Source organism: Lissotriton helveticus, chromosome 8 (assembly GCF_964261635.1).
Source record: "Lissotriton helveticus chromosome 8, aLisHel1.1, whole genome shotgun sequence".
NCBI classification, from domain to species: Eukaryota; Metazoa; Chordata; class Amphibia; order Caudata; family Salamandridae; genus Lissotriton; species Lissotriton helveticus.
Window position 1 is genome coordinate 343,646,909 of NC_136069.1, and position 23,570 is coordinate 343,670,478.

The 23,570-nt window shown below is 47.1% G+C and overlaps 1 protein-coding gene across 2 annotated transcripts in view; it reads left to right on the top strand.

Moving 5' to 3' along the window:
• PAN3 (poly(A) specific ribonuclease subunit PAN3) overlaps positions 1 to 23,570 on the top strand; it is a 1,108,727-nt gene that overhangs the window by 307,592 nt on the left and 777,565 nt on the right. For both annotated transcript variants that reach the window (XM_078657124.1, XM_078657125.1), the window contains exon 8: positions 22,533 to 22,780. In XM_078657124.1, the coding sequence (XP_078513250.1) occupies positions 22,533 to 22,780 (248 nt within the window). The remainder of the gene's footprint in view (positions 1 to 22,532; positions 22,781 to 23,570) is intronic.

The window sequence follows — 23,570 nt, forward strand, 5'->3', positions numbered from 1 at the left end:
TTCCCTTTGAGGGCCCTAGTCTCATGGCACCAGTGTCGGTTTTTATCATGGCTCTGCGTTTCTGGCTCGGAAAAGCTGTGTATAAGAACTGACGTCAGCGCGCAATGGCGGCGTCTAAGTACTTCAACATCATCCCTGCGACGACGACGGACACAGAGCCGCGGACGAAGACTACTGACGCGCAGGGGTACTGCTACGCAAAACTTTCCGGATCCAGTCTGATGCCTGGGGATAATCTAAGGTAAGGAATCTAACACTAACTACTGTTTCTTACAGATATATCGTTACCGAAGGTAAGTAACTTGTGCTTCATAATGCCTAAAGTCAAGTGTAAATTCAAAGCTATATCACAAGATGCATTACCCAACTGGTCTACCCCCTGAACAAGAAAGTAAACGCTTATATGCATTGAGCACAAGAGTGGCATTGGCAGCTGCAAACTCCTAACCACATATCAGCTGGTCTAACTACATCTAATGAGAATAAATGGAAGGACTCCTCCAACACTTGCCAGGAAAATATAAAAGCAAAAGAGCAGGTTGATAGAAAAAAGAAAGTAATTTAATTTCAATAGCAGTATGCACTGCTTTCTAGATGCCACAGATACCGCATGCTGCCAGATTAACACAAATGTCCTTAAACGTTCTTATACCTTGCTTTGTATTTATGGACTTTGCCTTGAGGTATGCATTGGATTTAGCTCTTGATGGCACAGAATTTTCTTTTTGTCCATCAAGGAAGACACAGATGCAGGCATATACTTGGGAGCATTTAGCAACCTCATTCACTCCTGTGATACCAACAAGTTCAACATTGGTCCACTTCCTTCAGACAGTTTGATCAGGCTACTCCATTCTTTCAACATCAAAGACTGCAACAGCATGCATCACAAAACCAGTCCTTACCAGAAATAGGTTCTGAAGGACATCAAGGCTGCAGGAGACGCTACACTCCTCGGAGCTCCTGCTACATTCAGACAGATTTATGTGTCCATTCCTCTCGCTCGCATAACACTTGTTGAGCAAAGCCTGAGGGACTACCCTCGGGTTGGAGGGCGGTGATATTCAATTGGGTATTACCAGCAGTGCAGCACGGGTACAGCTCGAGTTCTGCACACATCTGCTTTGTGGTAGGTGCACATTCTAAACAATTCAGCGTTCCCTTCGGCATAACATTTTCCCCAAGAGTGTTAGCAAAATGCCTTGTTGTGGAAGGGATTTGCTTTTGCTGCTTAGGATTGCTTGCTTACTAATTTCAAAACGATTGGGTGGTAGAGGGGAACACACCTTAGTGATGAATGACACAAACGAATGATGCTTCATCACCATTAATGTCAGGATATTCCATCTGCATCCGCTGCGGACACAAAATTATTTGTATGCGCAGTACTGCATACCCAGGTGGCTTAGAGTTGAACAAGGGAGAGAGTACAGGCATGTTTCACACTGATTGCAGTTTTGCAGATGACAGTCTCTGACAGTTTTGCATAAGCGTGTCTTAAGTGAAAGCAGCATTTCCCACTCTAAAAGCATGTCAGGCAATTGTAGGCAAAAATTTACTAATCTGAACAAACAGCATGCCAACCATGTACAATATTCAGAAACTCTGAGAAACGTAGCCCTTCTCTCCGGTTGTAGAAGACTTTTCACTTGCTTCCCAAATCCTGGAAACCTCCCTCTGCAGACCTCTTTCCAAGCACAGACAAGAACATTGCAGACTTACTCAGGAGGCAAAAGTTAGAGCTGAAACCCAAGATTCTCAACTTGTGCTTTCAAGGGCGAGGCAAGACAGACCAATCTGTTCATCATAGCTCAAAAACCAAAACTGCCCACTGTTAGTGTCCCAGTTTCCCCGCATGCAATCCCAAGGGAATAAAATGATAGTCTGGTCAGGGATATTTGCATGTGCTTTTCTACTCATTCCTATAGTGGTACGTAAAATGCAGAAAGCACTCTTGATCTTAGCTTCTCCAACAAGACCCACACAAGTATGGTACTGCCATTGCTCAAAATGTCCATTCAATTACACTGCAACCTCAAGAGTTCGCCTAAATTTGTTAACAAAGCATGTTGGTCAAATTTATCACTCCAATGAACCTTAGTCAATCAAGTGATTTGGCTCCAAATGTCTTAGAATTTGGATACCTAAACTTGCCATTTGACTTCCTGGCTATTAAGGAAGCTCATCACCCCACAGCATGCGCTTGCTGTGCAACTCACTGGAAACTTTCTGCTCACCGCTGTGAACGTACTGCTTCACATCTACTCAATGAAACTCCATTGCACACAGTTCAATACCTTTACTCCTTCAAAGAAACCTGTCTAACCTACATTTCTGTTTGGCATCCACCACAGACAAGTGGATTCAAACTTGCAGCATAGGCAATCTTTTTTTTCTCTCACAAAGTCCCTGTCATCAGAGCTTTCATAAAAGGTTTGAGAAGAGTTATTCCACCTAGGTTGTCCAAGTGGCCTCTTGGTGTCTCAGAATTGTTTTAACAAGAATTCTGGCTATGCCTTTTGAGCCATTGCACTCCTATTCCCTTCAGGTATCGACATGGCTGATCACTGTTTTGATAGTAATTATGTGCACAGTTTGCGCACTCCATTCTATATCAGTGGCGTAACCATTCATACCGGAGCGCAACTACTTGTTACTAGTTGTCTTTGCACACATGCACAATTTCTTGCAAACCAACCCTTTTAATGTCAGTCAAACTCTTGATCTTCCAACATTCTTTCCAGACCCTTTGAACAGGGCATAAAGGGTGTTGCGTTCATTAGATGACAAACATATAGGGGAACTCATTTCCAGGAGTGGCAGGCCAGGTAGATTGTGCAGTGAATTCAGGTGTGTTATACACATGCAAATAAGCAACTTGTGGATGTTCTGCAAGTGCATTTCTAAAAACAATATGTTTGAGGCTTGTGAGCTGTTGATCACATGCTATGCATAGCTCGCCATCTAGTGTTGGGTCCGTATGTTTGCACTTTGTTTTCCTAAGAAGTCTTTCCAGTCACGAGGTAGGTGACTTCTACTTCCGGTGCGCATGGGCATCGACTCCATTGTTAGATTGTTTTTTTACCACCATCGGGTTCAGACGTCTGTCGCTGTGCTCCGGTTCAACACTGTTCCTTCGTTGCGCAAGATACTCACTCTCGACGGTATTGTTTTCGATCGCGACTCCCTTTCTATCGCGTATCGTATTTACTTACGAAAACTAATCTTTCGAGCGGAAAGCTCGTGGAAAGCCGTTGGGCCTACCCACGTCGGGCCGACCTGGCCTTTAAATTCTGCCTTTGGTGTCACGCGAAATACCCACACACCGACTCTCACGAAGTTTGTAACCTGTGTTTGTCCCCAGAACACAGAGAACAAGACTGCGACGCATGCCAGGCTTTCTGCTCCAAGAAAACACGTTGCGACCGTCGTGCGTGACGTGGTGACATGCAAAGCCAGCATACAAGCTCCATTCTGGACATCTTCGGGCACCAATCCGACGAAGAGACCAGGGAGGCCATGGGAAGTGAGGAGGAGCAGGAGCTGGTCGCCATCTCGGACCTCTACTCCGACCATGACGACATCCCACATGGACAATGTACTGTAAGTATAGCTCACCCTTTGTCCCAAGACCAACTCTACATCAAAGGAAGGCTTCGGTCCATCCCGCGCCCTCTGACGGCACCGAGACCATGTTTCTGAAGCTCCGCCTTCTGGCTCTGCACCAAAGCCTACTAAAAAGCCTTCCGGCTCCGAAAAGACTTCCTACAAATCGAGTGCCGAGCCGAGACCTTCGGGTCGAAACACAAGTCCAGCACAACCCCCACCATTCGGCCCTGAAACACACTTTGGATCCGAAGACACCAACACTTACGACTCCAGCACTGAAAATCTCGGCACCGAAAAAGTCTGATCTGCCAAAAACACAGAAAAAGCACAGTTTCGACCCTCCGGTCGACAATCTGGATCCCAAACAAAGTGTTGTATATTCATCCACAGACTGGATATATCGCTACTAAAGTGACTTTAAAAAAAGAAGGGCTGATTCAGAAGAGGAACATCATATTCCTTTGAAGAAAAGAACTGTTGGAACCTAACCCTTCCCCTCCTCCTCTTCCTCTTCCATCACCTCCTTCCCCTCAGTTTCAGCCAATTTCACCTGAGCATTCACCACCACATGCACCTGACAACCAGGATGATGGGGATGACGATGGGGATGATAATCAGCTACTACAAGACCCATGGGACGATTACAACACCAAATCGCCCACAGACAATGAACCCGACTTGTACCCTAACAAGCCCTCTCCACCAGATGACAATGTAGGCTACAGTGAATTACTGGGTAGAGCTGCCAACTACCATGGGGTGCAGCTACATAAAGAATCTTTAGAAGAGGATTTCCTCTTTGAAATCCTCAGTACCACGCAGAAGTTATCACACACACTACCCATCTAGATGACACCTTTCGGACCCAGTATATATAGGGGGACAGTTCCCATTAGACTCCCTGGTTGTGTCCAGTGCAAGGAAAGGGCCAACTCCCAAGCAACAGGAGATGCTCCACCCCCGGATAAAGAATCCAAACTTATTGAGGCTTTGGGGACAAGGGTGGCCTCTCAGGCAGTGAACTTCTGGCATGTCTCCAACTCTCAGGCATTGCTATCACGATATGATATTTGCCCCAGGAACACAGATCTAAAGCACAAGACCTGGTGCGTGAAGGACAACTTATTTCTAACAACGCAATAGGATGTTACCTAGATGCTGCAGACACTGCTGCTAGAGCTATAAACACCAGTGTCCTCTTAAGGAGGCATGCCTGGCTTCGCATATCTGGGTTTAAACCAGAGGTTCAAACCTCCATAATAAATACATCCGTTGATAAGGAACTTCTATTTGGCCCAGTGGTAGATTCACATGCGCCTACCCACCTCCCCGGATACCTGTATCTGCTGTAGTTCTCGATTTTAATTTACAAACTTATTCATGGACATCTCTATTCCATGCATACTACTACTATATTCTCACCCTCTGCAGCAAACAATCTAACAATGGAGTCTATGCCCATGCGCACTATCGCCGAAAGGAGGAGTCACCTACCTTGTGACTGGAAAGACTTCTTCGAAGAAAAACAAAGTGCAAACATCCAGACCCAATACTAGATATCGAGCTATGCACAGCATGTGAACATACAGCTCTACATGCCAAGAACAGATGCTTACTGGGTAAGTAACATTATCCATCTCGCCTATGCTACTGCACGCCAACCTATTGGTGGCTTTGCCATTTTAAAAAGTTTTTTTGGGGCCCCAGAGATGCTACTGTGCATGCACTGTGGCCATCTTGTAATGAAGTTTCAAATAAACATAAACTCCATTACAAGATGCCCAACATGCATGTATGCTTGCGTACTGTCACAGAATAATAATAAACTACTTTCCAAATAGCTGCTTTGCATGCATATACATTCACGGTATTCATTTGTAATATATATGTTTGCTAAATTTTTCAATATGTGACAAACCAGTGCCACAAAACAAAAAGGCAAAGAGATTATCGGTGAAGAATTATATTTTACAGCATATCCCGCACTCATTACATAACAAAAGATAACCTAGAACAAGGCTAATATGGGGGAGGGGTTAGAAACTCCAGCATTTGGCAAGGTCTGTACAGTTTTATCTTTTTAATGGATTTGACACTCTATTCGAAAATAGTCTCCCCTTCGACAGTGGCCGTTTTGGAATGGTTTGTTTTTGCCAGTGCTTGTGAAGAAATTCAACAAGCATCAGTGAAGTTAAATTATGTCTGTTCTGCCTCAGATTTCCTCACCTTCTGAATGCTCAGGAAGGTCTTAAGATGTCTCCTACCAAACACCAGGCGAATTGTCACGCAATCTGTCATCACCAGCAGACTAGACTATGGCAACTCCTTATGTGTAGGAATTTCAGCCTAACTCATGAGGAAGCTCCAGACCATCCAGAACACAGCAACCAGACTCCCACTTGACTGCCCTAGACAGAAGCACGCCACTTCTCACCTCTGGAAACTCTTTTGGCTACCAGTTGCAAAGAGATGCCAGTTCAAGCTTCACACCCACACGTACAAGACGCTACACATCGCAGGCCCAACCTACCAGGGATCTCCGCTCCGGATCCTTCTCCCTAGCTGCTGCCCAATGCATCAGCTGGGCAAACACCGGAGGCTGCTCCTTCTCCTACATGGCGGCTAAGACCTGGAGCACCTCAGTTATCCAGTATTATGGGTGTCTTTCATAGATTTACATGCCTGAATCATTCCCCGTCATCGAGACGGGAGTCTCCGGTACATAGAACAGAAATGTCCTATAGACATATATAGAGAAAAATAGGCCTAAGGGCCTCGCCTTAGTAGCCTATCTATGTCCTTTTGTAAAAAGGACCAAACTCCAGAAGGTAGCCAATCAGCTATCACCTCCCTCTAGAACCTTCCTGTCAGGAGCCTCAGTCTCTCAGATTTTCTACTGCACGTTGTGCTAGGGAGTCTCCACCTGAGTTCTCCTCAGGTTTCCTTGTTTAAACTCTTTTCTTAACAGAAATTGGATATTTTCTTCATAATTCTACCATGGCTGATCCACAGAAGAAGGGTCTCTTCAGAGCTTGCTCTTCTTGTGGTAAGAAGAGGCTCCATATCGATAAGCATTAAACCTGCTTATACTGTCTTTATCCGGATCATACTCAAAAAGAATGTAGGATTTGTAGAACATTCTCTACAAAAACTCTAAAAGACAGAGAAGGTCGACTTCTACTCTGGCTGAACAGGCTGAAAACCAGAGACAACCTGGAGTCTTCAGAGGACGGTGAGATAGCTTCTGTTTCCTCTAAATTATCCTTCAAGAGGCCAAGGGTTGCTTCCCCTAGCCCTACAGACGTTCCTCCTAAAAGACTGTCAAAAAAGTCTCCAGAGGCAAAATCCACAACGTCTGACAAGGAGGTTCCTGCCTTCAGGAAGCCTGCGCCGTCGTAGACGACGACCTCGTCGACGCTTTCCTCAGCGCAGAAGAAGACTGTGTTTCCAGTCTATGTTTCGACGGCGTCGTCAGCCTTCTCTCCGAAGACGACGACAACTCCATCGTCGACGGCGGCTAAGCCTGTGTCGTCGGTCATCCTCATTAAAAAACCGTCGACGACGATAAGGATTTCGTCGACGACGATAAGGATTTCGTCGACGACGACGTCAGCGTCGACGACTAAGACAAAACTGTCGACGGCGCAGAAAATCTCGACAACGAGCGTGCCGTCGACGAAGACATCGATGACGATGAGGTCGTCGACGAGTGCACCGTCGACGAAGGTACCGTCGACAAAGGCGCCAGCGATGACCGTTGATATTCCGTCGACGATGCCATCGTCGACACCATGGAAGCAATCGGAGCTGATTTCTCCGTCGTCAGCTGCCATTCAGCCGTCTACGACCCCACCATCGACGACCGGGCCATTACCACCAGCGGACGGTCTGCATCAAACCCCTCTGGGGAAAAAAGGGTGCAAAAAAGTCAACACCAGACTTAACGTCTCCCAGTAGGGTGCAAAAGTTGCCCCCGGCTCGCCTACTGCAGAACGAAGATTCGTCCTCTGCTCCATCAATGGGGACAAATCCAGCTACATCTGGACCGACGCCATCTTCACGGCCCAGACCATCACCATTAGTGATCCGTCAGAAAAGAGAGCCAGTGGAGGATATCCCATCCTCTGACGAGGAAGTCGAAGAACCGGAGGATGGAGAGGTCCGTGATGACCAGTCTGACCATGGAGATGATGAGGACTACATCGCTCCATCTCCTGCCACTCCTGAGCCCACTACCTCAGACTCACCGCCAGTGGACATTGGCGGATTTCATAACTTAGTGGAGAGAGCGGCCAAAAGATTCCATATGACGTTAGAATCTCATGAAACAGACTGTTTCCTGTTTGTTTTTAAGATCCCGGTTAGGAAAACAACCAGATCAATTCCTATCATTGACCACATATGGGACCAGGGAAAACAGCTGATGCAGACACCAGCCTCCGTCTCAGCAGTGGTACCAAGGCTGGACAAGAAATATAAGGCACCAACAACAGCGCCAGCTTGCCTTACTGGTCATCCCAAACCAGACTCTGTGGTGTGGTTACCCAGGCGGCACAGAAAAATTCTAGGAATCCGTCATCTCCATTGTCAGCTCGACCGGACAAGGAGGGCAGGAAACTGGACAGTATTGGCAAACGCTTTTCCACCACGTCGGCCATGACTGTCAAAGTAGCTAATTCCATCGCGCTACTGGGCCGCTACAACAGACAATTGTGGGAGGATATTGCTCCGTATCTGGCGGAGCTACCTGATACCGTGAAAGAGGAGGTTCAATCACTACTTAAAGAGGGCCAAACATCAGCATCGGAACTTGATTGTGCGATGGATGTTGCAATGACCGGCTTCAGTCAGCTAGCGGGGGCTGCGGTCTTGCGAAGGCAGGGGTGGCTTAAAGCTACATCTTTTAGCCAGGAGGTCCAAACTAAGGTGCTGGACATGCCTTACGATGGCCAACACCTCTTTGGGGAAAAAATCGACGAGGCCCTACAAACGATCAAAAAAGATACGGACATGGCAAAGGGCGCTTGGCACACTACAGTTTAGGAGCCAGTCCTTTCGAGGGAGCAGAGGAAGAGGTCAATCCTCGTACAAAGGATCTTACCAAAGCAAGTCCACATACTCCTATAATCAAGGCCGATCGCAATACCAACAGCGTTAGCAGCAACAAGGTCGCCAGACCTCGTATGGAAAGTCCAACTACAGGGGAAGAACCAGAGGAAACCCACTGGCGGACGCCAATGACCTTTTACAACACCCAGTCTGTCCACAATTTCATTTTTTCAAACTTGGAGGAAAACTGACACACTTCCTCGACAATTGGAGATCAATTACAACAGATCGGTGGGTGCTCCAATTGATCCAATTCGGACATACATTGGAATTCAAATCAATTCCCCCGACAACTCCTCCTCGCAAAATGCAACACAGGAATTTACGATTACTCCTTCAAGAGGTCTCTTCAATGTTGAAGAAAGGAGCAATAGAACGAGTACCATCAGCCCACAGAGGAAAGGGATTTTATTCCTGCTTCTTTCTGATACAAAAGAAAGGGAAGAAATGGAGGCCCATCTTAGATCTCAGGGCACTCAACACATTCTTGAAGAGTCAATCATTCCGCATGGTTACGATCCAGGAGATTCTGGGATTACTAGAGGAAGGGGACTTTATGACGTTTTTAGATCTGCAGGACGCATATTACCATATCCCTATTCACAAAGGCCACAGGAAATTCTTCCGATTCGCAGTGGCGGCTCAACACTATCAATTCTGGGTCCTCCCATTTGGCCTCAAGTCCGCACCTCGGATATTCACCTAGTGCCTCTCTCCAGTGGCGGCTTCCCTACGACAGCATGGACACCAGGTCTTCCCAGATCTGGACGACTGGCTGGTGAAAGCACCATCTATGAAAGGCGCAGCCAAATCCTCCAGCGCCGGTCTCAATCTTTTCCAAAACCTGGGCCTGACACTCAATCACGAGAAGTCTACTCTGCAGCCCTCCCGAGTTCTTACCTTTCTCGGGGCGACACTGGATACGGAATGTTCAAAAGCATTCCCGTCTCAGGAGAGAAAGCTCAAGCTTATCACTCTGGCTACCGCAGTAGCATCGCAGAAAACCTTACTGGTCCAAACTTTCAAGTCCCTCTTGGGGATGATGTCCTTGTGTATCCTGCTTATTCCCCACTGCCGGCTCAGAATGCGCCCACTGCAGGAGGCCTTGACCAGACAATGGACTCAAAGCACAGGTTCTTTCGAGGATCGCATTGTGATAACTCAACAAATGACCAAGGCCTTACTTTGGTGGAGGTCGCTCAAGAACCTCTCACAAGGGCTACCATTCCTGCTTCCTGCAGCCCCACATGTGGTAACAGACGCCTCTCTAGAGGGATGGGGAGCGGTCCTCCAGGAATTGCAGATCAGCAGCAAGTGGACGGACCAGGAAAAGCAGCTCCATATCAACCTCCTAGAGCTGAGGGCAGTTTTTCTAGCTCTGCAGGCTTTCCTACCGCGCATCAAAAACTCCCCAGTGCTCGTCAGGACCGACAACACCACGACGATGCACTACTTGAACAAGCAGGGAGGAACGCGTTCGCTCACACTATCTCGTGAATCGCAGAAAATCTGGAACTGGCTTGTGACCCACAGTATCACGTTAAAAGCGGAGTATGTCCCAGGCAAGGACAACGTCATAGCAGATGCTCTAAGCAGACAGATCTATGTCCCACGAATGGGAGCTCGACCAAGAGGTGCTAGATCACATCTTTTTGGAATGGGGGACACCGCAGATCGACCTTTTGGCCACCAGGGAGAACGCCAAATGCCGCAACTTCGCAAGTTGGCATCCCCAGTTCAGGTCCCTCGAAAATGCATTTTCCATCGCCTGACGCAACGTGTTTGCGTACGCCTTACTGCCGTTCCCTCTGATACAACGAGTCCTCAGAAAGATGAAGATAGAGCTCTGCGCTCTGATTCTGATTGCCCCGTTCTGGCCGAGACAGCATTGGTTCACGGACCTCCATCGCCTCTGTTCAGCCACCAATCCGTCTGTCTCAACATCCATCCCTACTCACGATGTCCAATGGCCAAGTACAACACCCGAATCTGAAATCACTCAGGTTATCGGCTTGGCTCCTGATTCCCCAGAGTTCTACCAGCTAGACATCCCGCAGGAGTGCAAAGAAGTCCTCGCGAAGGCAAGAGCGGAGAGCACATTCAAAACCTATTCCTTAAAGTGGAAATGCTTTTGCATCTGGTGTAAGGACAAAAATCTACATCCCTTTCAGGCTACTCCGGAACAGCTACTACCATACCTGCTACACCTGGCACAGTCGGGCCTTGCACACGCCTCCATCAGGGTTCATTTGGCGGCAATCTCACGGTATGCAAGAACTTCAAAAGGGCCCTCTCTCTGGTCACACAGGTTAATAAAACAATTCCTTAAAGGACACTACAGATCCTTTCCTCGGCCAAGGAGGGTTCCACCAACATGGCATCTCAATGTGGTCCTCAACCAATTGATGAAACACCGTTTCGAACCCATTCACAGGGCAGACGTCAAATACATTTCCTGGAAAACAGCCCTCCTACTGGCACTGACCTCAGCAAGAAGGTTCAGTGAACTACAGGCTCTTTCCATGCAAAGTCCCTTCATGCAGTTTAAGGAAGACAGAGTGGTTTTAAGAACTAATCCTTGGTTTATTCCTCAAGTCCCGTCGGACTTCCATTTAAATGAGCCTATAGTCCTCCGATCATTCTTCTCAAATCCCAGCACTGCAGCTGAAAGAACTCTGCACTCTTTGGACCTGAAGAGGTGTCTTAAATTTTACCTTGACAAGACAAAACAGTTCAGGAAAACTAATCAGCTATTCATCGCTTTTAGTAGACCAAGAAAAGGCATGCCGCTTTCCAAACAAAGTATTTCAAGATGGATATCTTCGGCAATTGCCTTTTGCCACGACAGAGCCGGACTGCCATTGCACTCCAGAGTAAGAGCTCATTCTACAAGAGCTGTGTCCACATCGGCTGCACTGTTCGCTGGGGTGCCAATACTGGACATTTGCAGAGCAGCGACGTGGAAGTCGCCGCATACCTTCACCAGGCACTACTGCCTGGATACGGAACTGATGCAGGATGCGGCAGTGGGCAAGGCTGTGCTTCGCCATCTATTCCAATGAGGTGAGCCTTCCTCCTTCCCACCATCCTTCGCTGGTATGCACATTTATTTACTTATTTCTTGATCCGGTATTCGATGAGGTTTCCTGCAAAGCTTCGGGTAGAACTCCTAATGGCTCCTTCAAGCTATGGTTTGGGTCCACTGATATCACCAATCTAAATGCTGAGATGATGGCCATTGAGGTAAGCAGAATTGAGAAGAGTAGTAATGGCTTCGTCCGGAGATGAGAAATTCAGGCTTCTCTCCTGGAATGTAAACGGGCTGGGGGACAAGCTTAAGAGAAGAATAGTACAGCAATTTATTAAGCGACACTCTCCCGAGGTGGTCCTGCTTCAAGAAACACACTTAATTGGCAATACATGCAAGGTACTAGCGCAGTGGGGATACCAGCTAGTGACCCACTTTGGGCTCATCGTGGGATCCAGGGTAGTGGGAATAATGACACAGCGAAAATTTCCAGTGACATTTGACCGTACCTGAAAGACACATCCGTTAGATATGCAGCAGTGACGGGGAGGTTGGAGGGCATGTGGCTTACTTTAATGACTCTATATGTGCCCCGGACCTACAAGTGCTTACATTTAAAGATCTGGGAAAAGTCATGCTGGAGTTTCCCGAGGGAAGATTACTAATGGGAGGCGACTTTAACTCAGTGGTGTCTGGACATATGGACCGGAGTCCCCCTCGAGATCTGGGGCCCGCACAGACGGACCTCCTCACTTTCCTGGACGCGACAAGGTTGGTGGATACATAGCATGTCCACCACCCCTTGGAAACCCAGTTCACTTTCCACTCTGGGGCTCACAATAGTCTCTCTCGGATTGACTACGCCTCATGCCGGCAGACCAGGTGAGACAATTATCTGATAGAGACTACTAGTCGCAGATTCCTTACCGTAGAATTATCCCCAGATGTGAGACTGAATCCGGAAAACTTTTTGCCACCCCATCCCTGCGTGCCGGGATGGATGGCACCACGTGACTCCGCCTTGACGTCGTCCATGCGGCTCTGCAGGCTTCTTTGGCCCTTTCTCCACCTCCTGAGATGTCCGTGGAGCCCTTGCCTCACGTAGGGCCTTCCACGGAGTCGCCGGCGACTCCGGTGCCGAAGGTTTTGGCGTCAGGCTGAGGAGAGTGGAGTCGTCGAGGTGTGGTCCTTCGGGGCTCCCCTCTTCGGCACCTGGCGTACCTGCCTTGCCAGAAATCCCTCCAGGGCACCCTGTGGCGTGGCAGGTGATCGTCGGGGCACCAGGCTTCCCCCGAGACCCCCTCGGTCCTCTGTGCAGGTGGCTGCCTAGCCAGCGCCGTTTCGGTACCGGGAGTATTCCTCTCACGGCTTCGGTGGAGTCGCGGGTGGAGGGCGGGACCTGGGGCGCTTTCCCGAGTCCCTTTCAGTCCTCGACGCGGGCGGCTTTCCCGTCTGAGGCCAAGCTGGTGCCTTTTCGGTGCCAATCCTTGGCCGTTCCGCGTTGACCCCGCCCCATTCTCCCGGAGAGCACATGGTGGCAGAAGTCGACCCGGTGCCACAAATGCCCACTCCGGCGCCAGTCGACATTCATCAGGCGCCTATGGCGGACTCCACAGAGTCGCGCCGACGTCGGGTTCTTGATTCATCTCCTGAGGTCCCTTCTTCTCCAGATGTCTGTCATCTGTTGGTGTGTTCCTCCCGGAGACTGGGCGCCGTATTGGTGCCTTTTCACCGGCATCTTCCAGGGAGGGCTCCTCGCCATCCCCACGGCCTAAATCTTTGAACTCTTTTTTTCCGTGGCTCGCGGCTGGCTTTTCCACCGACCTTTCTGCCTTCCCCTGAGGCCCCTCAGGTTCCCCATTCATTTGTGGACCCTCCTCTATTCAGAGGCTGGCCGCTCCCCCCCTGTACATGGGGATGGACGGCTCAGTCTGCAGCCATCGCCCGCGGAGGAATTACTTTCTCCACCGCGAAGCCCTAATGAGGCCAGTGTTGCCTTTGTTCGGGCTATTTCCGCAGCTGCTGGTGTTCAGCGGATGGGTGAACCTGTCACTCCGTTTCCTACGGACACCTTTTGGAGGTTATCCACAAGGGCTCTGGTGGACGGGAGTTGTTCTTTCCTTTTGAAGCGTCACTCCATAATTCTCTTATGGTGTCGCCCTGCCACAGGCGATCCGGTGCCTCGCCACCGTCCTGCTCCGCACAACCCGGTCTGTCTGTCTTTCCACCCCTCTAGTCAAGGCGCTCTTCTGCAGAATGCCTTTCCGTGTTTGCCTGTGGTTGTGTTTCCTCCGTCTCGGGAGGCCCGGTGGTTAGATTCATGGGGGTTTAATGTCTTCCCTTCTTACAGTTCTGCTTCGCGGGCGCTTAATACTTTGTGTGTGTTGACCAAGGCTAATTCCAGCCTGTGGGACTCTGTGGAGTCTCTTCTTTCTCATGTCTCTGTTGAGGGTGCCCGTGCTGATCTGCGGGGCCATGTGTTGGATGGTAGGGAGTTGGCCGTGTTTATTCTTAGTGCAACCTTGGATGTGCCGTTGCTCTCAGCTGTTCGATGACCACTTCTGTGGCTCTCCGTCGCCATGCTTGGCTACGTGATGCTGTTTTTCCTGAAAATATTAGAGAGCATCTGGTTGACCTGCCTTTTGGCGGGTCCTTCTGTTTAATACTCATACAGACTCCGCCATTCAGCGTCTTCTTGCGGTGCTCCATCCTCCTCCTCCTCAGTAGGTTGGTTTGTTTATCCTCCGGGTCTCGGTGGGAGGTGTTATCCCACTTTGCTCCTGGTCTTTGGTTTTTGGAGTGGCTGTTACACTTTCTGTGTGGGTTACTGTGCCCTCGGGGGTCATTGGTTGGCCCCTATCTTCAGTTTGCTGCTGGTTCAGCACCCTTTGTTGGGTAAGAATGTACTTTTTGGCTGATTTTAAGTTTTCTGTGGGTTCTGCCGCAGGTTTATCATTTTGTTCTCTGATTGTATTCCCTAAGAGTGGTTCCCATGCTTTCTTTGGGACGGGCCCTACCCTATGTTGGGTACTTGTAGCTATTGTATAGCCCTGTCTTATGATGGGAAGGTGTGGACTCCATGTTGCAGGTTCCTTGACTTTCCTGGTGTTGCTGTATTACGCTGCTGATGCCCTTGGTCCTTACTTGGGTGTGGCTTGGCCAGTATAGCGTTGTGCTGCAGGGTATTTTCCCCTTGTCTGCCGTTTGGTCTGGTCCTCTGTCTGCTGAGGGGAAAATTTCCTGTGTTGACGGCCTGGTCCGTCCTACTTGTAGCTCCTCTTATCTACTAGCTGATCAGAGTTCTTCATGGTTCGATTCTGTCCGGAGCGTCCCCCTTTTAGGGGTCGTTTGGGATTTTTTCAGGCCCCGCCCTTGTTCTGAGCCCGACGTGATCTGGGCGTTTAGTTTGTGGCGCTTGTCAGCAGCTGGCTGCACCTGCCTGCTCTTTTGTTATGTGGCCGGGGCCCTTGGCGTTCCTGCTTCTTGTTCTGTGGGAATCTTGTGAGACGACATTCTTCTTCTCCCTCCTGCCTTTATTGCTGAGGCGCCTTACTGTCGTGTGTTTTCTGGTCGAGGGCTTTGCCTGCGTTTCTGCCTCTTCTCCTTGGAGTCTGTGGGTGGCTCTTCTCCTCTGTACTCCTATGCGTTGCCTGTACATCTGGGGCTTCTGGTGGAGATCCCTGGTTCCTTGTCTGGGCTTGGGGTGCACTGGCCTCCTTTTGCCTTCCTCCTGCTTGATGAGGGATGGACCGTCTTCTTTTTGTCGTCATCACGCACCCCCTCTGGGGCCGGTGTTCTTCAGGGATGACGAGGTTCTTTTCTGCCTGGGGTTACTGGGCTATTCTCCCTGTGACTCATCCCCTATTGGGGCCCTGTGTTCGTCCAGGCTGGAGAGGTCCTCTCGCAGACACTCCTCCCCCTTGGGTATGGCTAGGGTATCTATTCTACGTTAAGGAATCTGCGGCTGGTAGTCTATCAGATGTACGCATTACGTACCTTCAGTATTGATGTTTCTGGTAGAGACGAGTCTAGCCGCAGATTCCTACACGATTTGCCCTTCCTCCCCGTTCTGTGAGGACCCTTCTTGGTCTTCTGCCCTCGCCTGCCTCCGAGTGATGGTGTTCTGCGAGTGCCTTTTTCTTATCTCCTCCCTAGGGGGATGCTAGTCTGGTTGTTTGCTGCATTTTCTTCCTTTCTGATGATTGCTTGATGTTTCACGGGTGCTTCTGCGCCCCTTTACCCTGGTCTCCAGTTTGGGGGTTGCTCGTGCTCTTCTTCCTTTAGTTGCTTGCACTTATGAATCCTTTGCAGTCCTTGGGGTTGGGGTCCCTTGGCTGGGTCTCGACCCTTAGCTCTTTTCAGGAGATGTCTCTCCCTGCTGGTGTTGTCTGGGGGTGAATTGTCATTCCTCTTCCGTTCTGGCCTTGGTGTCCTTCTCAATTCTGGGCATGCTTTCTGCCCCCAAGGAGGCTCTTGTGTTTGTTTCCAGGCTTGCTTTGCAGTAGCTGTGCTCTGTTCTTTCATTCCACGACTTTTGGTGCCATATTCTGAATGGTGCTGTTCCTCACCATTCGTTTCTTCCCTTTCTGTTTATATGATTTTTTCGCACACTGTTCCATATTCTCACAGTTTTTGTTTGTGATGGCTCCGCGTTGTGGCGCAGAAAAGTTCTCTGAAGAAAACTGATGTAGGAGCGCCGGGGTAGGACTTGTGTATCCTCGCTGACATCACAAACGCGGACGACGTCAGGGTGGAGTCACGTGGTGCCGTCCTCCCGGCGCGCAGGGATGCTGTGGCAAAAGGTTTCCGGATCCAGTCTCACGCCTGGGGATAATTCTACGTTAAGGAATCTGCGGCTAGAATCGTCTCTACCAGATGCATTGTTTACCGAAGGTATGTAACTCGTACAATGGAACTAAAGGCATCTGGCACGGGGCATATCTAACCACTCTCCGGTCTAGGTGCTGATGGGGGTGGGAGAGGGGCAGGTGGGTAGATTGGCACCGATAAATCTCTGACATCTCCATAACCCAACTATTAGGGAGAAGCTTACACAAGCAATAGGAAATTATTTCCAAGACCATAAGGGATCGGTGCAGATACTCTGGGAAGCCTTCAAGACAGTTATTCGAGGGCAGGCACTCTCTCAAATAGCCGGAGCACGGAAAGAGAGAAATGCTGAATTGGTTAGACTAGAAGAAGAGATTTCACAAATGGAAAGGTAGCTAGTGGGTTCTAAGAACAACGAATCTGCACACAGACTTAAACTAAAACGTGAGGAGTACAAAGATGTAGTGACAGAAATGGTAAAAACACTAAGTAGAGGCAAATTGGGGAGTATATGAGCTAGTGGATAGAGCAGGTAAATTATTGACTCGGCTGGATAAAGGGGAATGCGTAAATCGCCTAGTCACAGAATTGTTGACAGATACGGGGAGCCAATTTCCGATACTCAATTAATAGCAGACTAGTTTGCTGAATACTGCAAACAAATATACGACTCGCACATTACTCTTTCCGAGCAGGACTCGAAAGCCCTTTCTCAGATATAATACTATCGTCCCTATTGATAGAAGATTGAGCACTGCTAGACAGTGACATCATAACCGACGAGGTTGTACATGCCATTAGGGGTCTACAGTCTGGAAAGGCGAGGGGTTCAGAGGGCCTCACCATATAGCTCCACAAATTAAAGCCTGATGAAATCGATCCTTATCTTAAATTAATGTATGAGGAGAGCCGAGAGGTTGGTAGGCTTCCCCAGGATCAAAGACTAGCTACATTGGTGGTCATACATAAAGATGGAAAGCCTAAAAATAAATGTTCATCTATAGACCCATTTAGTTACTGAACTCGTAGGCCAAGATATTGGCAAAACTGTTGGCCATGCGCATGGTCGGAGTAATGTCCAAATTGGTCCATCCGGATCTGTCCGGCTTCATGCCATCCATTGAATCTTCGTGGACTTTATGTGGTGAAGGGACGGATTGACACTTTGAGGGAAGATGCAGTAGTGATGTCTTTGGACTCTGCCAGGCATTTGACACAATCGAATGGCCATACCTTTTTGCTGTACTGGGGAGACTTGGATTTGGCCCCAGGTTTGTTGGCTGGATAAGGCTCTTAAATGCTGCCCCATTCGCAAAAGTAGTCGTCAATAACAAGAAGTTGTGAGTCTTTACCTTCAGAAGAGGGACAAGACAGGGATGCCCTCTGTCCCCATTACTCTCTGCCCTGACGCTGGAGCCCCAGGCAGCATGGATCCGTAAGGACCCCATCATTCGGGGTCTGAGGTGGTCAGAGGAATGGGAGGGCCATATCTCCCTATAAGCCGATGACCTATTGCTGTACTTGGTGTCACCTCTAACTTCGATACACAGGTTTCTTAACTTATTTACCAAGGATCCTAGGTTGTTATACGTTCACAATCTCCTACTGCCACTACAGCGACTAAAAAATTATGATAAACTCTCGAAGGCACTCCTGCTGTCTCTATTAGGAAGAACTGCCCTATTTAAAATGATGTCCTAGCCCCGTTTTCGGTACATCTTGCATAACTCTCCCAAATCTATTCCTGCAGCCTATTTTACGGCCATAGCGATTGAGTAGAGGGCTCTGTTATGGGTAAAGAGGGTCGCCTCCAATATCACTTGCAAAATTGGTGAGGGGGTGGTATGACGGAGTAGTAGAATACCCAGATATCAAGAAATATTACTGAGCTGCTCAATTAGCTGCCATCAACCAATGTACGTTCCGACCCCTAGATGACCCTGGACCCACGGAACACTCTGTTAAAACATGGTACACTGCACATAGGAGTCAAGATTGAGCCACACAAATTACATAGGTCACCCCTCTGTGGGACTTCGAACAATGTGATACCCTAAGGAAGACCAAATGCTTCGACAAATGGGATATTATTGGGCTGTCTCTAGTGGGGGACCTATGGGGTGGGGGGTGGGAGTGATGGCTTTCTCGCTCCTGCAGCAGGAGGAAGAACTGGCAAACTCAGAAAGATTTAGATCCCAGCGGGAGAAATACTCCCAGAGGCATCGCCATTGGAGGATAGACTCCTTGACGACTTTATGCCTAAAAAAAGCTATATCGCTGACCTACAAGAAGCTGATCAATCATATCCCTGATTCTCTCACACAACTCTGTAGTAAATGGAGAAACTGATCCGACAGACTTAGATGATGAGGAATGTTTGGAGGCATTGGCCTCACCCAAAGAAGTTGCAATCTCTTCACTGCTCAAATTAGTAAAGCTGAAAATACTACATGGAATATACTTTTCGGGGCCAGCACTGGTTAGGACGGGCAGCGATGAAGATTCTTGGCGTAGGCGACAATGTGGCAGAGAATACACGTTCCAACACATACTTTGGGAGTTCCCCCAAATTATTAAATATTGGGCAGCAATACTTCATTGTTTGGAAGAAACCTTGGGGCAAAGTCTTGGCCTGGAGGCAAAAAGATGTTTCTTAAATATTTGGGAGCCATCAGACTTGAATATTAAAGAGAAAATATGGGCAACTTTGGGCCAGATGGTTGCCAAACAAAACATAGCTAGACTGTGGGGGGTGCATGAGATTCAAACTATAAATGCCTGGAGGAAGGATATGTACTGATGCATAGTTAGGGAAAAAACGGTATATGTATCTAGGGGAAGCCCCATAAAATGGTCACAAATATGGGGTAAATGGAGATATCTTTACTCCGCCACTTCTCCCCCACCCTCCCTTCCCTGGATGGACCTGCTGTTATTACCAGCAGTAATGTATAAAATGCATACCTCATGTATTAATTGTGGAAACCCAGACATTCCATACGCTCCTTGTTTAACAAAGCTAATAAGTGTAATGTTGTAAAACGTCTTAAAAAAAAGTTATAAATAAATTTTAAAATACTTCTGTCCAACATTGAAAAAAAGAAAGGAAAAAAAGTAATCTCCTGTCCCACGTCAATAGATCGCATTTCTAGGTTCTACACTGGATACCAAGCAAGACCAGGCTTATTTTTCTCTAGAAAGACAGCACAAGCTGGTATAGTTGCCTCTCAAACTTTCCCAAAAAAGGTCTGCCTCAGTGCGTCAGTATAATCATTGCTAGGGATGATGCCATCTACAATCAATCTCGTGCCCTTCGTGCGCCAGAAGTTGAGACCTTTACAGGAAGAGTTGCAACTTCAATGGCTACAAACATAGGAGTCCTTCGATTACTTTATAAAAATAACACCAAAGATGGTCCAAGCTCAGAATTGGTGGACCCACATGTCACACATCTCCAAAGGCCTCACATTTCTGCCATTGATACCAGACTTCATCATAACTACAGATGCCCCCTCGAAGGTTTGTATGGACATCTCCAGGATCTCCAAATTCTGGGCAAATGGTCTGCATCCTAAAAGTCCATGCATATAAGCCGCCTAGAGCTCAAGGACATATTCCTCTCTCTCTCTCTCTCCAAGATTTTCTGCCTCGCATACACTGATCACTAGTGCTGGTATGTACTAATAACAAGACCAGCATGCACTATGTGAACAAGCAAGGAGAAACAAGGTCCCTGTCTTTCTTTAGAAGCTCAGGACATTTGACAGTGGCTGACAGTTCACATCATCATCCTTTAGGCGGAACATGTTGCAGGAAGAAGCAATCCTTGAAAAGTTGGCACGAATGGGAGCTAGACCAACAGGAGTTGGACAGAATTTTTCACTTCTGGGGCAAACCACATCTAGACCTCTTTAATACCAGCCACAGCAGCAAATGCCGCTTTTACGCCAGTCGGAACCCACTCCCGGGATCATGGTGGAATTCCTTTTTGATAAGATGGTCTGGCATTAATGTATACGCTTTCCCCCCCTATCCCCATGATCCTGAGAATTCTCAGCTAGATGAATTTGGAGAGATGCCGCTTGATCATAATCGCTCCCCCGATTGCTCAGGCAGTACTGTTTTCCTGATTTCCTCCTGATGTCGGAGTCCAGGCCAGTTCGACTGCGGACCAAACCAACACTCCTAACAATAAACCAGTGCCAAGTTCTGCATACTGATCCACTTTCTCTCCAATTATATGCATGGCTTCTCAATTCCATCAGTTTCAGAACATGAACATCCCCCAGGAATGCAAGAACATTCTAGCAAGTGCAAGGGCGGAATCAACCAATAGATCGTACACACTAAGCTGGAAATTTTGTCTATGATGCCAACAACGCAACTTACACCCCCTTGTAACACCGCCTGAAACAAGTCTTACCGTATGTTCTCTATTGCTCAACCAGGTCTAGTGCATGCATTTATTAGATACATCTTTCAGCACTATCCAGAAATAGGCGTTCTTCACAAGTTTCATAACTTTGCTCTACCCATATAATAAAACTATTTATGAAAGGCCTTTTCCGAGTGTTTCCTCCGGTGCGCCCTCCTCCACCTAACTCATCAAACCACTGTCTGATCTAGTTCTTAAATCGAACCTCAAATTCCTTACCTGGAAAGTGGCCACTCTTCTTGCGTTAACATCCGCAAGAAGATTGAGTGGGATTCAGGTGTTCTCAATCCAAGAGCCTTTTCTCCAATATACAGATGACACTCTTATACTTCGAACTAGCCCAAAGTTTATACCAAAAGTGCCCACACAGTTTTATCCTAATGAACCTGTTATTCTGTGCGCTTTTCTTCCCAATCTGACTATTCCAGCAAAGCAGTCCCTGCACACATTGGACATAAAAAGATGTCTGAAATGTTACTTGCATCTTACCAAACAGCTCTTTGTTGCTTATGGTCAAGCTCAGCTGGGGCGAGCCTGTTACTAAAGCAACCATTGCAAGATAGATATCCACAACTATTCAAATTTGCCTTTTCTAAAGCGGGCAAGCACCATGCTTCTACTCCAAAGATGCACTCTACAGGAGCAGTTTCCACATATTTCTTGTCATTATTTGCTGAATCAATTCACCCAAATATATTTGAATTCATTTGTACTTCATCTTTCTAACATAATGAATTATAAGAACCAATGTACACCTGCTGATTATTATTGACATGTTTTCATTTTTTCTCTCAGATAAAGTACCATGTTGAATTCCATATTGTGTTTTGTATCATCTATCTTCTTGTCTTGAAAGTCATAATTATAGATTGTTAGTTTTTAAGTGCTATTTTGGAGATTTTAGTTTGTAGTTCTTTTTTTCTAAGCCCGTCTTAACATTTCTAATCAAGTACATTTCTGTGGGTGTCCTAATTTCCATCTTGATTTCTCTTGTGTGGTTTTGTATAACTAAACTATTTAGACTGTCTTTTGTTCATAAGCCCTCACTTCGTTGTAGATGACACAGATTAAATTTGAATTGTTTATGTTATTCCTGTGTGATCTGGGTAAATGTTTTGTCCATATTGATCCCTGTTCTGTATCATTGAATTAAACTATTATCTCCATTTGTTGTTGCCAGTTCCTATCCAGTTCATTAACGTTTGGCCAGTTAGCACTTTTCTGCATGATAGATTTTGGGACTGTTAAAACAGAGTTGATCTTTGCACATTTCAGTGCTTGATTTTGTGTGGTTAAGAATTTCTCATATACCAGTTTATTGCTTATCCCTTTTACTTGGTAATGTCACTTGGGACCCATAGCCTAAATTCTCTACTTTAAATTATGGATTTGAAGAAAGATGCATTCATTAGTGCATTATTTTTAAACATGTGCTTTTCTCTTTGTTGGAGATATTAAGTAGCACATTAGGCTACTGATTATTGAAATAACTAAGTTGATGATTATTTTTGTTTTGTTTAGGAATGTCTTTATCAGCTGGATCTTCTCCTCTTCATTCCCCTAAAATCACGCCTCACACATCTCCTGCTCCACGGAGGAGGAGTCATACTCCAAACCCAGCAAATTACATGGTGCCTAATAGTGCCTCTACGCCTGTTAACAATGCAGTTTCGCAACCTCAATCTGCATCTCAAATAATCCAGAAAGAAACTGTAGGTGGAACTACCTATTTCTTCACGGACACGCCGCAGGCACCTGCTGCAGGAATGGTATATGAAAATACTTAATAGAGCATGTTTGTGAAAACATCACCTCTTACTTCTCTCAATACTGCAGTCCTTCTTTGATGTGCTTCCACACCTGAAAATGGGCCAGGTTTGCTCTTCTTAAGTTCAGATGTGCACATTCCTTTTGTTGTGGATTACTGCAGTTTTTATTCTGCTCTGTCTGCTTTTGTGGGGCCCAAGTTACATTTCCGATTCATGTTTTAAATGCTATGTAACAAAATATAAAGTAAGGTGGTTGTTGATTAATGGAATTATTAGTATGTGTACTAATGCGTGAGTTCACAGATATTACTGCTATTTTCATCATTTAGGAAAATGCACTCAGTATTTCCATAAAAAAAGAGTATGAGCTAACTATGTGAATATTAGAAACTAGTAGAGTTTCACAGCCTCCTTATGCGGTAACAATAGGGAATCATATCAAAGATATTACGCTCCCTCACTGTTCAGGGAGATTACATTTGCAATGTGATTGTGAAAATGTATCTTTTAGTCTTGAAACTAAATTGTTGTAATCTCTGTGGTGTTCCTCAAACATTTTGCTTTAATCCGTTCTGTTTTCTGAATTTTCCATTGCATTAACACTGTTGTGCACATTTGAGCACTGCTAACCAGGGCTAACGAGTGTGTGCTTTCTCCCTAAAACAGTAGAATTGGCTTACTCCAAATTGGCATGTTTACTTTACTTATAAATCCCTACTGTGTGTTTCTACATGTACCCAGGACCTGTAAATTATATGTATCAAGTGGGCTTGTAGCACTCCATGTGCCA